Source organism: Dipteris shenzhenensis, chromosome 6, assembly GCF_047967505.1.
Source record: "Dipteris shenzhenensis isolate YYH24624 ecotype China chromosome 6, Dip_SZ_1.0, whole genome shotgun sequence".
Taxonomy (NCBI): domain Eukaryota; kingdom Viridiplantae; phylum Streptophyta; class Polypodiopsida; order Gleicheniales; family Dipteridaceae; genus Dipteris; species Dipteris shenzhenensis.
In genome coordinates this window covers 55,375,426-55,391,552 of record NC_141601.1, presented here as the reverse complement: position 1 = coordinate 55,391,552, position 16,127 = coordinate 55,375,426, and the positions used below count along the sequence as shown (strand labels likewise).

Sequence of the window (16,127 nt, the reverse complement as noted above, 5' to 3'; positions counted from 1 at the left end):
GCCTAGGCACTCTTTCCTTATCGAATGACCCCAGCAAGACTGCTGGCTTGCACAAACAAATAACACTAAAATTGAATATCATATGTGGGTGCAATTCTCTAACAAACTCAACACTTGTACGAAAAACATATTGAACAATCCTGGACTGCAATATTGCCAATCACAAAGGAAATAAAAATAGGAAGCAATACCAACTATGTCATTCACGAAAACAATTCTCAATTCAACCGGCTTTAGCAAGAACTGTCCACAGTGCACAGGGCTCAACACTAGAAACATTGTGTTTCGAACCTATAGGTCGTCCATGACACGACAGCACATATAGAACACTCTCAAGAGTACGTTCTAAAGAAAACCTTTATCTCCTCAAACCATTGAATATCAAACATTTCCATGTGGATATAAATGCGACAACTGAAATGGAAAGACAGGATACAACCCAGTTTGGCAATTCGATGTCCCTGTCTCAAAAAGTGGAGCCGAACACATATCATTATACAAATGTTAAATACTCGCTCTTTACAACTACATTCTGATGATATTAACGCTGACTATAACATCCAAACCTCTGACTTGCTTTGCCTTAACGAAACCAGAACCATGGACCCGGAACACTCTATCAACACAACAACATTTGCTATTATTATAGCATTTGCAGGAATGGGTATATCAATTTTATACAAACGCAGGCTTATTGGAAGGGAATTGGGAGCTATTTTTCTTTGAACATAAGCAACTACGCTGGAAATTGGTATGCAATGTAGACAGGGTAGTGATCAGTCCAATATGTTTGCGTTGTTCTGAAGAAACTGCTCATCAAAGGTGCATTTGTCCAAATGTGGTCGATTTAAGACCCGTAAATTGTTGTGGAGGTTTGATTTTCTTCCATGAGATTTTGTAGTAGTAGTTGCTTTGGAGAAGTTTGTAGCATAGTAATGTTGAAATTCCCCAGCACAAAAGTTGGATAGAGCGATGGCCTTTGTTGTAGCACGCGTGCGACCTGTTCCAAGAAACTTTGGGTGTTGCATGCTTCAGTACACTATATTGCCAGTATAAACATCCCCTGCCTTGGATTCAGTCGAAAGTGCACCATGATCATTTCGAGGCTGGTCATTGTAAATGTTTCGTGTGAAACCAAATATTTAAAAAAGCACCGATTTTACTAGCCCTCAAACAAAAAACTTGCTCTCCCATCTTCTAGTCGATTTACTTGAAACTCCATAACGTAATGAATCTTGCGAGTATCTAGAGACCCGCACAACTCACATGCTGGAGCCACTGCATACATGCACCCTTTGTTTTCTATATTTCAACTTGTTTCCCTTTACTAAAAGTCCTTAAAGTATTGGGGCACTAAAAATTTCCAAGCATCCTTAACAAGCCATTAAGGGATTTCAATACACACTAATGTGGCAAACATATCCATCCTGAGCTCAATGTGAATGGATGAGCCCTTCATGTCACCTTTATATATTTACCCAGAGGCCCTGATCACTTCACGTAACTAGCTACACTGTGCATTCATGATACGTACCTTGCAAGTTGGGAAAACAACTGATGGTATCGAGCAGCTGCCCAACTTTCAGATCCAAAGAAGAGCCATAATGTTGTCCCAGGCACAGCAACAGCAACCACGTCTCTCTAAAGATGGGGGTCACTTTCGACTTCACAACCCCTTCGTTTTGCGCGTATTCCAAGTCATGACTGGCTTTGGTATCGGCTGTGGCGTTGGCATCGGTGTTGGGCGGCCTATTCCCCTCAGTAGGCTTTCTTCTGCCTTCCCATGTGGATGCCCTGCTGTACGTCCCTGTGTTTTAGACGCTGTTCAACTTCAAGTGGTACGTAGGTACTGCTAGACTTTGTATCTGGAGTGTGTGATAATGTGTGGGGTGGCCCTTGAATGCCTGCTGGGGAGGCCATTTTTGGTACAGTAACGCTTAGTCTGCTCGAAGGTTGAATATTTATGTTTTCTCTCTAATTCACATTAAAGGTCATATATATATATATAAGGGTCTTAGCGCATGTATGGGACAAAGTCATTTTTGAACGTCTTTTTATCCTATTCCCTTCTCACCATGTGCTAATAGGCAAAATAACTAGAGATGGGTTAGGTGGGAGAGGACACATGGAATTATTTCATGTGTGTAGGATGGGACACATGCCATCATTCCATGCTTTCCAACCCCTAGACAAGGAGTTCCTAGGGTCTTGGGGCCATGGTCTAGGATGGGAGAAGAAGCAGCTATTACCTTCATGAACCCATCCTAGACCAAGTGGTCTAGGCGGGAGTAATGATATGACAAATAGATTCCTATGTTTGTCCCATCTAAATGGTAAGGCCCTAAGATTATTCTCTTGGTTGCATTTGCAATGGAGCTTAAGCGTGTCACTTTCTGTGTTATGGCTCAGGGACAATACCAGTGTTGGGTCCCATTGCAGGTGAGGTTACTGCCTCTTTCGGCAATATAGGTTACCAAGTGCAAGGTTTGGTAAGTGGCCTTTTCAACGATGTGACGATTTTCTTATCGTACAGAATGTATGCAATCACTCTAACCAATCTATATGTCCTTAAACAGATTAAAAAGCTGGGCATCAAAGATTTGCAGGCAGGCGTTGGCTGTGGAGTTGGTTTGGGACATGGATTTGGAATAGGTACGGTGGTAAGCTCCTGAATTGGTATTTGGAAATAAGCATTCAAGGATCTTAAACACTGATTTGTTATCTGCAAGAATATTCATTTCCTTTTGTTCCACTTGAGCATTGGTAACTACAAGCAAGCTTTCTTTTCTATGCTGTAATGAATGGAGGAGAAAAGAAACTCAACTAGTGCAGCTCATCTTTTCTGTGCTGGGATCCTTTATTAGGATATTAGGTTATTGGAATGTTGGGACCCACGAAATCTTGTAGAAAGAGATATTTGATTGGAAGAACTTGGATAGTGACATGAAAGCTGCACTCACATTCCTTATTCTTTGATTTTCAGGTGTGACTCTTACACCTCGAGCTGCAGAGCAACTCAAACATAAAATGGAGGTCAGTGTGTTTCATATTTGATAGAAGATAAAATCTCTCTCCTGTACTGTGGACTTGCTGTATATCTTTTTGTGGTGTGGACCGATCATTAAGGAAACTTAACACCATCTGGGGGTGCTCACAAGAACATTTGTCTGGCTAAGGAGGTCACAGCAAGGTTTCTCTGTACTCAGCGAACGAATGAAATCTGTTACGGGAGATGCCCAAAGCCAGGAAAGCACCACAAGTGTCTCTTCAAGCGGACCCCTTGCGACAGAAGAAACTTTGCAAGAGGTCTCGTTGTCTGGAGTGACTAAAACAATTCAAACAGGAAACGTTTTGGGAGGCCTTCTGCAGAGTTCTGCACCAGTGGTTGCCAGGAAGAATCAATCAGGACAATTACAGATTTCAACAGATGGCGAAGTTGGTTCTTCTCCTTTCTTAATTTGTTTTTCAACGACTTTAAATGAGATATTTTAGTGTTCCCTTGTTAGTGTTTTAAAATTGAAAATAACTACACCAGAATTAACTAAACAAATTCTGAAGTGGTTCACCACGCATGAACTCACTTACTCTTTCATCTGACTAGCTGAGTAAATGAGACTCACTAACCCTTTTTAGGAATAAGCTTGCTGTAGCAACCCTAGGCAGCGGAACGATCTCTCAAATTCTCTACGAGCTGTCCTGGAAAAGTGCACAACAATGAACCCACGATTCCTATTGCATTGCTTTTTGGAAAGGGCTTTTGTGGGATGGAGTGAGAAGAACAATGGATCTCCTTATTTATGGTAGAGTGAGCCTCGAATTGGCTGACCAGACCAGGAGTATGCTGACTCAGATAGGCTATCAGTTTGTCACGACTGGAGGAGCAGATCTGGCCGACCAGATGGCCCACTAGTTTGGGTCAAATCTAGAATTTGCCAACCTGGATCTGGCCCCCTACCCGTTGCCTGTAAATAGGTCTCCATGCTGCCTATATCTATCTATCCAGGTCTACTGCACATTAGTGTTAGAGATCAATGACCCCACCTGTGAGCCTCCGATTTGTGGGGACAAATCCTATGTGTGGTTGGTCTAGGGCAGGGGTTGGCCCCAGCCTGTTCTGCCCTCATGAGGGCCTATAAAAGGAGCCCCTCCCCTCATTTTGCATCAGCCACTGAAGCAGACAAGCAGCGTGGAGCAAGAGTAGGAGAGTTCTTAGTCTTCTAGGTATCCAGCCATTTGCTGGTTTCTTGTGCTTATCTTGAGCTTGTGCCTTGCCCACTATTTGGTGGAAGAATTTATCTGAGTTCTCTCTCTTGTATATGCTGTCTATACTCTCATTTGATTGAGGTTCTGTTGCGTGGTCTGCATCATTGAGTGAGTGAGACGGAGCTGTTTCTTTTCTGCAGAGGTTGTGAGGTTAGAATGATTCTATCCCTAATTTCCAAAATGGTTTCAGAGCTCTAGATGCTCTCACATCGAAGGTGTAAGAAATCCTAGATTTACTATATTTAGAACTGTGCTAAGGAACAGAAAAGAGACTGAGATAGCAGAGAGCAAAGAATAATTATATTGCTTGAATGTCTGTAGGGTGGATGTGATTGTCATCCATACAATTTGGCCTCTCTTATATAGAGAGTGAAGAGTCACACATGAAAAGGTGTGTACTCCAAAGGGTATGTGCATGAAGAGGTGTGTACCCCTTGTGAAGGGTGTGACCCTTGATGAGAGGGTACATTACAATAGGAATGTCTCTTCATTAGAATGTCTCTTGTGAAGGGTTGTGCCTCATTAGGAAGTGTCCCGTCGAAAGGGCAAGTGTCCCGTCGAAAGGTCATACCCTTCCACAAGTGTCCATTCATTAAACCATCCATAAGTCTAGAAAGAGAAAGGAATACGTCACAGATCGTGACATCCCCTCCCACTCAAAAGAAGACCCTGGTGGAGATAATGAACTGATGTAGAAAATATCATGGTAGATGCAAACATTCATAGTGTCCATACTTTGTTCGAAAAGCTGTCTTGTACTCATCGCCTTCTCGTATACGAATTTGATGATAGCTTGAACGAAGATCAATCTTGGAGAAGTGTGTTGCATGTAGAAGTTGATCGAAAAGGTCATCAATGCGAGGCAATGGATACTTGTTTTTGATAGTGAGCTTGTTGAGGGCTCGGTAGTCGATGCAGAGGCGCATAGACTTGTTCTTTTTTTCCACAAGTAGTACAGGAGATCCGAAAGGGCTGCGACTGGGCCGAATGTGACCTTTGTCGAGTAGCTCGGTGACCTGTCTTTGGATTTCTTCATTTTGAGTGTAAGAAACCCGATAAGGAGGCTTCGACGGTGGATTACTGCCGGGAATAAGTTCGATTGGGTGATCCACTGGTCGTCGAGGTGGTAACTGCTTTGGCAATTCCTGTGGAAAAAGATCCAGGTAAGGCTGGAAAAAAGGTTGGTTGAGGTATTCAGGAGGATCCGTTGTTGGTGTCTCCTCGACTGCCGTAACCAACAGAAGTGAAGTCTTTGCTTGGCGTTTACGAACCCACTTCTTTACTTGTAGGGCAGAGGCAACTGGGGTTGAAGGAGAATCCCTAGAACCAGTTAGCTCAATAAGTTTTCCCTGGTGGACAAACTGGATAGTATGGCTGCGAAAACTGATTGATGGATCATAGTCGTAGAGCCATTGTTGTCCGAGTATGACATCGTACCGAGAAAGAGGCATAATGTCGAAGTTTAACTTGTCCGTATAATGTTGGATGCGAAAAGACAAGTTTTTGATCCTGGTGTTGCACAAGAAAGTTGTTCCATTTGCGAGTTCAATCTGATAGTCCATGAGACTAGGACTGGTGGTCAACCGAAGTTTATCGACCACAGAACTGGCTAGGAAATTATGAGAACAGCCACTGTCGATGAGGATGGTGACCGTTGTTCCACGAATCGATCCTTGAACACAAAGTACTTGAGTGGCCAGGGAAGGTTCGGGGTTGCTGGCAAGGCTCAGGTGGAGGGTATTCGCCATTCGAACAGCTTTGCCTTTCTTGTCTTGTGCTGAGGTAGCATCTTCTTTTGGGGAAGTGCTAGGTTCCATATTAGAATTTTGCTTTGGTCGCTTGGGACAATCGAACCATCTATGGTCGCCTGTACAGATGGTACAAAGTCCTTTTGAGCTGGAGTTGTTCTTCTTGTCAATGGCCGCACCTTTATGTTGGGGTTGTCGGTAATGACTTTGTGAAGAAGAAGAAACACGATCCTTGGGGGAGTGCTTCTGTTGGAATCCAGCAAATGATTTCTGAGGCTTCTGGAGATCTTGAGACTGTCACTGACCTTGATTACCGAAGTTTTTGCGAAACCTGGTGTTATCTTGAGGGCGAGCACCTTTGGCCATAGGAGAGTTCTGTGTGCGAGTAGCACTCTGCTTCCCTGTGTTGAGGAAATCTGTAATGCGCTCTGCGTAAGCAATAGCGCCATCTGTGGTGGTGATATTGGCTTTAAGAACATCAATGCGTAACGAGGGTTGTAGGCCTGAGATGAAAGCATGAAGGCGATCATCCTCAGTTAAACCATCAATCTCTAGCACCAATGTGGTGAACTGAGAGATATAAGAAGACAGGGAACCCGTTTGCTCCAACTGTCGAAGTTTTGATCGTGCTTGGAAGTCCGCATTGGCAGGTACAAACTGCTTACGGAGCACGTGTTCAAAACGTTCCCAAGTTAACACACTTTTTCCGTCCTTTAAGCGTCTTTGCCACCATAGAAATGCTGTATCCTTCAGGAGGGAGGCTGCCAAGGCAATCTTTTTGCCTTCCGTGAGGTCAACAGTGTCAAAATACATGCGCATTTTAGCGAGCCATTGGTCAACAGTTCGGCGATTACGTTGACCAGTGTAGGCTTCCGGAAGTTTGACGTCAAGTCGTTTTGTTTTGGAAGCTTGAAGTAATCGGTAGAGAGTACGCAGTTCAATATTTTCTACCTCGGGGGGGGAAAGAGTCCGCATCGTCGTCAGGTTGCGTCACGTCGTCCTCTGTATGTGCTGGACGTCGAGAATCTTAGAGTTGTTGAACTTTTTGAACCAGGTCGGAGATGCTGTCCTGAAGCTGAGATATTTGAAGTTGCAATAGAGATTCACTTTGGGTGTTGCCTTCAAGGGTCTTTTTGGGACTTGATTCTTTAATCTCGGGAGAGGCTTCACGCGAGCGGTGCGACATGTCGGAAATCCCTGTGAGAGAGGCGCGAACTTGCGCTCTAGTTTGTACCATCTCTGAAAGAGGATTCGGGCTGCTCCCTGAGGTTGCTCATATTGGAGAGGGCAGGCGAGGCAGGATGGAACCACCCGTGGAAATCTGGTAAGGGAGGTCCTGTCGGAGGTAACACTGGAGATTCTGAAAAAGGTGTTACTGCTCGTGATAAGACAGGGGTAGGTAGCAGAGTCCACGGTTCCGAAAAAGGGTAAGGAGCTGCTGTCGGAAGAGGAGGATATCCAGGGGAGGGAGTGCGTTCAGGATGTAAATACTGGACTGGGAGAAGGTACACCCTGTAGAGGAGGATATCGGGGAGCTGAAGGAGGTGGAGAGTACCCAGGGGATGCCGAAGGTGAAGGGTAGAACTCTCTCCAAAAACGAACAGCAAACTCCTGAGGAATATCGTGTTCCGGATATCTTCGTGTCTCGTGGAACACAACCTGTACTGTGCTGAGGAAATAATGTAATTGAGGTGCCTCACGCAGAAGGTAGAGGATGTGATCCAAGTCACTCGGAGGGCACGTGACACAGAAGACCCAAGATGCAAAGGCTCCAAAATGGGCTGGCTGTGCAATTTGAACACGATATTGTGTAGTAGCAGGTGCCTGAGGTGACCTTGAATGGCCGGGTGAATTACCAGGGGTTTCCATGCTTTAATGTGGATTCTTTCATTTGCTGTAATTTGTTAAAAAGAATCCTGAAAAAGCAGATTGGAAAGACTCCACCTGGCAATACTTTAATCTGCCAAGTGATTGCGTAGAAGAAGGCTGCAAATCGTTGTCCGGAGGTCCATGTTGCAGTGTTTTGCGAGGAGTGCTCGAGGCTTGTCTGGTCCGGGCTGTCAACAGGCTGTCTTCATCGCGAGAGGAGGCTGCAAGTGTTGCTGATTTGGCAGGAAAAGATGGCGAAAACTGTTGCAGTTCCCTTGTTTGTCGACCGAAAGGCTGACTGAAACTGTGCTCCCGTTGCAGGCTGGAAAGGAGCAGGTGAGGCAATACCAACAGGGCTATAAAGGGGCAGAACCTGGCAGCGACAGAGGCCAAGGGCTGGCCGTGAAAAAAAGGCAGAGAACCGGCAGCGTGATTCTGCGTATGCAGGGGCTGTACGGACAGCGCAGGGCTGTACGGATGGCGCAGGCTGTACGGACTACTGCGCAGGGCTGTACGGATGGCGGGATTATGTCCCTATTGTTAAAAGGGGTGCGACCCTGCATGAATAGGTATGTCCCTTTGCCCACGATGGGGTATGTCCCATGAGTGAGGAGTCGAGACTCGTCACCAAAAGGTGTGTCCCATGGTGGAAAAGGCGCGTCCCTTGGTTTTGGGACAGCCCAAGCACCTTAAAGGACACGATTTTGGTCGTGTCCATTCACATCAACTTGTGATGTGAGGGAGATGGAGAGGCCAGGATGACTTTAGGCGTTTAAAAATTTTACGCTCTTCCTCTCCATCTCTTCCATGCACTATGTGCACGGATGTCCTTCTAGCGGCAAAAATGTATCAGATCAGCGCTAGAAGGTGGGGGGCATTTCCTACAGGCAGGAGCGAATTTTGCTCTGATACCACTGTAAGAAATCCTAGATTTACTATATTTAGAACTGTGCTAAGGAACAGAAAAGAGACTGAGATAGCAGAAAGCAAAGAATAATTATATTGCTTGAATGTCTGTAGGGTGGATGTGATTGTCATCCATACAATTTGGCCTCTCTTATATAGAGAGTGAAGAGTCACACATGAAAAGATGTGTACTCCAAAGGGTATGTGCATGAAGAGGTGTGTACCCCTTGTGAAGGGTGTGACCCTTGATGAGAGGGTACATTATAATAGGAATGTCTCTTCATTAGAATGTCTCTTGTGAAGGGTTGTGCCTCATTAGGAAGTGTCCCGTCGAAAGGGCAAGTGTCCCGTCGAAAGGTCATACCCTTCCACAAGTGTCCATTCATTAAACCATCCATAAGTCTAGAAAGAGAAAGGAATATGTCACAGATCGTGACAGAAGGAAGGAGTTCTTCAGGAAAGCGACTCTGATTTGAACCAGGTTTGCAGAGTTCTATTTCATCTACCGCACATTCTATTTGGAGATTATTTGCTGTGTGAAATTTACAGCAGAACATGTCGAAGTTAGAAGCCTCTTCTGCCGCTACTTTTCATACTCCCTCCTCTAGTCATGTTCCCTCTTATACCATCCCTAACTTTGGAGAGTCTAGGAAGTTGGATGGGACAAATTACCCTATGTGAAAGGTAGAGATCTGGAGTCACCTTGTGGCTCGGAAGTTGTGGAATCTCACAGCAAGAGCGGATGCGAAGCCAGAGGATGTTTTAGATAAACAAAGGCAGGATTTTGATGCCGGTGGACAAAGATGAACTCGAAGCATGGGAGGATTGAGATGCCTAGGCCCTTGCTTTAATCATAGGGACGATAGTGGACTCTGTGATTCCTCATATCCAGATGGCTTACATGTTAGTGGAGGCGTGGGCCACTTTGAAGGACTTGTACGAGACAGATAACGCTTCTCGTATATTGACTCTTCAGTACCAGCTCTTTAATATACACAGGGATGAAGGAGAGTTGGTACATGACCACTTGACGGAAGTCAAAGTGGTAAGAGATCAATTGGCATTGGTTGGTTAGAAGATCGACTCCAGGCAGTTGGTACTAACACTAGGGATGTTACTGCGGAGCTTCAAGGGATTCGTCACCAGGAGAAAGTACCAAGCCCCTGACATTTGAAGAGCTTGGGCCCTTGTTACTGTAGGAAGAAAACCGGGAGAAGTTTTACAATAAGGACGACAATAAGCAATTCTGGCGAAGGACAAGCTTGGTAAGGGCAAGTCCAAGCACTCCAAAGGCAAGGCCGACAACTCAGAGATGAAAAAGAAGGTAAAATGTTTCTATTGTGAAAAGCTTGGTCATTATGCATAGATTGCCAGAAGAAGAAGGCGGATCAAAAGAAAAAGGAATCCAAGAGCAAGGAGGAGCCTAAGATAGACACAACCAACATCACTATTGGGGAGCTTTTCTTGCACATAGAGCATTGCTCCGCTCATATAGCAAGTGATAACAAGGATGCTTCATACGTGGACATCGGTGCCTCAAAACACATGTCCAACGGGAAGGAGTGGTTCAAGACCATGGAGGGAACACATCCTGACTCGAAGGTGACCGGGGGGATAGCTCGGCATGCCTTGTAAAGGGGGTTGGCAGTTTTCCATTCATCACCATAGTGGGAGAAGAGAAGGTAATATCCGGTGTGCTGTTTGTTCCAAATTTGTGCAAGAATCTGCTCTTTGTGAGTTAGATGGATAAGCATAAGATGTTTGGAGAAGTCACTGTCACTGCCAAGGAAGATGGACAGGTGGTGGCCCAAGGCGAGCTACCAACGTGTTATCTAAAGACCTTGCATGAATGTCAGATCACGAATATTCCCAAGACAACTTCCGGAGTTCGACGGTCACGACGCAATGTGTTTGCATCCTCAGCCAACTTTGCCTTGGTGGCTCAGCTCCACGTGCTGTGGACTTTTGAGGAGCGAAAGATATACCGGAGTGGCAGGCTGCCATGAAGGTAGAGATGGAGGCCATTCTGAAAAATGACACCTGGGACTTGGTGGAAAACATGGGTTGCCTATGTTCGATGTACGTAATGTTTTGCACTGTCTCGTATGGTACATACGTTACGCTCAATCCAAAAAAATCCGGCTATTTCGGCACGAAAATCAGCTGTTGCATATCCGATTTCTGGAGCCGTTCTCTGCCCGTTCTATTCTTCTGTACATATGTAACATGTTTGTGTTTCAAGAATCAAGTCTCAACAAGTTTTAAAAGCTTACAAGTACCCACTGTAAAACTCTAAAATCTGTCCTTTTTTTGGGTATCGCCAAACACCATTGAATGTACACTCAATTTTTTTTTGGTTCTTTTAGTTCCTCACTAATATCCAACGATACACATCATACGCGATCGGACTTGTCAACCATGGTGGAAAAATCCTACAAGCGGAAGGTAATAGGTACGAAGTGGGTGTACAAGCTAAAGTGCAAGTTTGATGGGAGCTTGGACAAATATAAAGCAAGATTGGTGGTTAAAGGTTATGCTCAGTCAAAGGGACTTGACTTCAACGAAACCTTTTGCCCCGTAGCTTGGGATGGTGATCGCTTTGGCTGCCCATCACGGATTGGCCATATACTAGATGAATGTGATGTTAGCATTCTTGAACGGAACCCTGCAGGAGGAGGTATATGTGGATCAACCACCCGATTTTCACGTTCTAGGGTTGCTTCAAAGGTATGCAGATTGAGGAAGGCGTTGTACGTGTTGAAACAGACCCCAAGATCGTGGTATAGGGCATAGATGTGTTCTTCTCGAAGGTGGGGTTGAATTGAAGCCCATCAAGTGCATACCTTTATCTCTTTTGAGAGGGATGGGAAAGGCTGGTTCTGATCCTATACATAGACGATTTGATCCTTTTCGGTGACCATACCGGGAAGATCTCTTGAGGCAAGAAGCTGCTCTTGAAGAAGTTCGAGATGACAGACTTCGGATCTCTCCACTACTTCCTTGGCATCGAAGTCGGGCAGAATAGGGACATCATCTTCATCTCACAGGAGAAGTATTGTTGGGAGATACTGAAGCAGCTCGAGATGGAGGACTGCAAAGAGGCTGTGACACCGATGGAGATCGGGCAGAATTTGAAATTCATGACTCTTCAGATTTGGTAGATGCTAGCAGGTATCGATAGTTGGTGGGCAGCCTGCTTTACCTAACCAACACCAGGCTGGACGTTTCCTTTGCCGTTGGGCTATTGTGTCAATTTTCTTCGAAACTCAGGGAGAATCATTGGAAGGCAGGTCTATGGATGCTGAGGTATCTGAAGGATACTTGCACATACGGGATTACATACACCACAGGGATTGAGCTAGGCGGATTCTGTGACTTAGATTGGGTAGGTGACAGCGACACCAGGCGTTCGATTTCAGGATACCGTTTTGTGCTTGCACCTGGGGCCATTGTTTGGCTGAGCAGGAAACAATCCTCAGTTGCCCTTTCTTCTACAGAGGTGGAGCACCGAGCTGCGTGCACTAGAGCATGCGAGACGATGTGGCTCAGGTGGATACTTGAGGATATGGACATGACTCAGGAGGCGACGACGGTGGTCATGTGCGACAACCAAAGTTGCATAGTCGCGAAGAACCGACTGTTTCATGGACGGACGAACCCAGTGTTTCATGCATGGACGAAGCACATCGAAGTCCATTACCACTTCGTACGGGACCTCATCGTTGATGACGTCCTGGAGCCGTGGAGCCAATGTACTATCTGACCGCCGACAACCTTTCCAATGTCTTCACGAAAGCTCTCCCACGGGAGCACATGGAGCACCTCATTTGATGCATGTGGATTGGCTCACAGTTGTGTCATTAAGAGGGGGTGTTGGAGATCAATGACCTCACTTGTGAGCCCCCGATTTGCTGGGGACAAAGGGGCAAAGGGGGCTGGGGGGGAATCTCAGCTCAGTTTGTGGAGGGAGGAAGGCTGCAACAAAGGCACCTCCCTGAGGTTTTGCAGGCTGCAAAGGAGCAGCACATAAGGGCACCCAAGAGCGCCTTTTATAGGGCTGCCTGGTCGGCTTGTTAGCCGACCAACCAGGTTGGCCAAATGGCCTACATGTGGTTGGTCTAGGGCAGGGGTCAACACTCCCTGAGGTTTTGCAGGCTGCAAAGGAGCAGCACATAAGGGCACCCAGGAGCGCCTTTCATAGGGCTGCCTGGTCGGCCAAATGGCCTACATGTGGTCGGTCTAGGGCAAGGGTCGGCTCCCTTCCTAGTTGGCATGTTCTGCTCCCATTAGGGCCTATAAAAGGCCCCCCTCCTCTCCTCATTTTGCATCATGTCACGGGCATCCACATGCCCGTGGCCATGCTAGCTAGTGCCAACGCAGGCAGCCAAGTCAACGGCCATGTAGGCGTCTGTACAGCCATTCAGGCAGCCCTGCGCAATCCACAATCAGCACACAGTCAGCAGGCAGTCAACACCATGTCATCATAGGTCAAAAAATGCAGACTTGACTTTTGGTCAAAAGGCAACGCGTTGACTTTTGTGTCAACGTTGACTTTTTTGACCGACCAGGTCAACAGTCCATGTGACTATGGCCTTCATCAAAACAGGTAGGGAAGCTTGTAGCCACATGTGGGTGCAGGTTGAACGCAGGACAAGGCAGGGGAAGGGTGGCCAGAGGAGCTAGGCCATTTGTAAGCCAGCGTAGGACTACCTCTAGTTGGCCAAGGCAGGATTCCAGTCGTCCCTGGAGCAGGTTTGTTCAGTCTAGTGCAGATCCAGCCTACAGAAGGCAGACCCAGGGCTCATTCTAGAGTAATCAATAGCAGTCCATCGCTCAATCTTAGCACCCAACAACCCCCTCACAGCAGCCATTGCAGTCCCTCCATATGCAGTGCTCACGTGGGATATGTTTCCCACCCAGCCATAGCCTCTTCAGCCCCAGATCCGGTTCTCTTCGTCAGAAATCGAGAAGATGTATTTAGCCCCTTCAGTGAGGGAAGCCTGCAGCTGTATCAGGTGGGACTTTTTTTGATAGCGAAGGCCAACAATAATAAAGATAATAGTTAGAACAGTCAATGCCCTTGAATCACATCTCGCCATTCAATTTTCAGCACTCGAGCTTTTCATTGCTTGCTTGCCATACCCTTGCCATCTTGAAATGTTGTATGAATGACTTGAAGATTGACACATTGCTGCGAACGTTCTACACAACCTCCAATTTAACATGGCCCCTGTGGCCAAGAATAAACACATGCCAGTTTGAGGGAGTTACTCCACTTGTGACAGACTCTTGGAAGGGATCTAGCACATTCAGAGCACAAAGTACAGATGAGTGGGACAATTGATCTGAAGATGATCAAACATTGTCTGTGGAGATGCCTTACAGGCTAGGGGATTTGGCAGTGTTCTCTTAGGGTTGTAGTGAGGACACATTGTATTCAACAAGTTTAGAATGGGGTATGTGGCATGGCCGATGGAAGGGTGGCAAGCTTTTTCCATTGACATGAATTCCCCAGTCTACTTGGATTAGGGTCCGACATCCTGGCAGTGACCCAGGTTCTCACCAGAGGACAGCATTTGGAAGACATTGGCCAGCACTCACTGTGTGGAACGTTTGGGTTGCATATTGCAGCCTAGTGATGGGAGGGCAGTAGGTCCTTGTCCGACTGTCACTTTTGCCAACCTCTAGCTTGATATTATCCCTAGCTTGGGTGCCATCTAGGAGCAAGGTATGGAGGTTTCTGGGAGTCGTCCCGAGAGGTGGGGGTGTTTGCAAGGCTTGGCTCACAGGCATCTTCTACATATTCATGGATGAGGAATCCACTGGCTGACCACATTGGTTGGTGACATCAGCATCCAGGGCACCACAGGTATTGAGCTGGGACCCTGTGAAGCAGGCTGCAAGACAGCTGGTTTTTCCCAGTGCCTAAAAAATAGTTGACTCTTTTTTTTGTTTTCTTTATGCTTAATAGCAGGTTCTTTTCTCTGGAAAAAATTGAGATGAGGTAAAAATAGTTGACTCTTTTTTTTGTTTTCTTTATGCTTAATAGCAGGTTCTTTTCTCTGGAAAAAATTGAGATGAGGTTGTCATGTTTTTAAATTGGATCAAGGTGGCCGCTTGGCTGTTAGATCTTAAACAGTGGTAGCCATTTTGGTGCAGGTTGACAGATTGCAAGCTGAAAACAAGATACTTCGCACAGTAAGCTTTTGTGCAGTTTTTCCTATTAGTTTGAAGGCATCGATAAGCAACTATTGCAAGGATTCTCATATACAGTGTTGTGATTTTCTTTCCAACTGTCTTGCTGTTGTGGATAGCTTCTCACACACCAGGAGCAAATTGAAGAGCTTAAGAAGCAGAATGCTGAGTTACGGCAGGTCATTGATGAGGCAGATCTTTTAAAGAGTAGATCGTCGTCTTACACTCATCAAAACAAGGAAGTTAACAAGTGCAAACCGGAAATGGATAAGCGCAAATGTTTTGAATGTAGGAGGCGAAGCATACAAAAAAGGTGAGTTGACGGTTTTGAAGCCCGGAATCATTTTTTCCTTCTCCCACTCCCACACCTTACTAGTCGAAGAGTGCTGCAAGCCTCCGTACTGGAGTTCTCTTGTTTTCCCCCTTTTTTGGAATGCAAAGTACACATGCATGTATACATGTGTGTGTAAACATATGGACTGTGTACGCATATGCACGCACAATGCACAACTGCACGTGTGGGCACCATAGGGGTCATGGATGGCAACCTCTCGCTCCATCCATGCGCAAGTGAGCAGGATTTTAACGTTATGCAGGAGATATTCAATTCTATTTTTGTATTCTTTGTACAGCAATGATTTATATACAAAACGAAGAAGAATCATAGATTCTAGTAGAGTGCCCTCTATAAACTTCGGAGAGATGATAGCACAAGAGATTGATCCTTTTAAGACGTGCCGAAGGCAGCTAGTACGTGTACACTTTGGTGTGGGCTTTCCTTATTTCTGATTGTTCTCTTCTTAATAGTTGTTTGCTAGCAATAGGCAGCTGCACTGTGTTGAGTGTTCAGTTTCTATTGTCAAAGTAGTTTTCAGGACATTACTACTAAAGCGTGAATTAGATATGAGTCATATGACAAATACATTTGATATGATACCCTCTGCAAATTTTGAAGGGAAGATCTAATAGGGAGTTTAAGATCCAAAACAAAGAGCTTAGACTCACAACACTTAAGAATTGGATGACATGAGCATTGAGATTGTCTACTACTTCAAGGAATTTTCCTTTGTGACAATTCTACTATTAATCATAGTCACAACAAAGCATATCTCCTCGAAAGTGTGTCTTGGATGAAATGTTTTCTCT

General features: G+C 45.6%; 1 protein-coding gene across 2 annotated transcripts; it reads left to right on the top strand.

Annotated features, from left to right (window-relative positions):
* Positions 1-1,417: 1,417 nt before the first annotated feature.
* Positions 1,418-15,718, top strand: LOC147901372 (dynamin). 2 transcript variants are annotated; one of them, XM_087376064.1, is made up of 7 exons: positions 1,418-1,653; positions 2,410-2,489; positions 2,577-2,652; positions 2,984-3,033; positions 3,187-3,435; positions 14,946-14,984; positions 15,101-15,718. In XM_087376064.1, the coding sequence occupies exons 1-7, from the start codon at positions 1,524-1,526 to the stop codon at positions 15,296-15,298; spliced, it is 822 nt and encodes a 273-aa protein (XP_087232190.1). In that variant the 5' UTR covers positions 1,418-1,523; the 3' UTR covers positions 15,299-15,718. The 2 variants fall into 2 exon arrangements, with proteins under 2 accessions (XP_087232190.1, XP_087232189.1); XM_087376063.1 differs by having other exon boundaries at positions 1,418-1,761.
* Positions 15,719-16,127: the final 409 nt, after the last annotated feature.

Coding starts and splice junctions, on each gene's coding strand:
- LOC147901372 (XM_087376063.1), top strand. CDS start 1,524: ATGATACGTACCTTGCAAGTTGGGAAAACAACTGATGGTATCGAGCAG. Junction 3,034..3,186: donor AACTCAAACATAAAATGGAG/GTCAGTGTGTTT, acceptor AGGAGGTCACAG/CAAGGTTTCTCTGTACTCAG. Junction 14,985..15,100: donor AAAACAAGATACTTCGCACA/GTAAGCTTTTGT, acceptor TGTTGTGGATAG/CTTCTCACACACCAGGAGCA.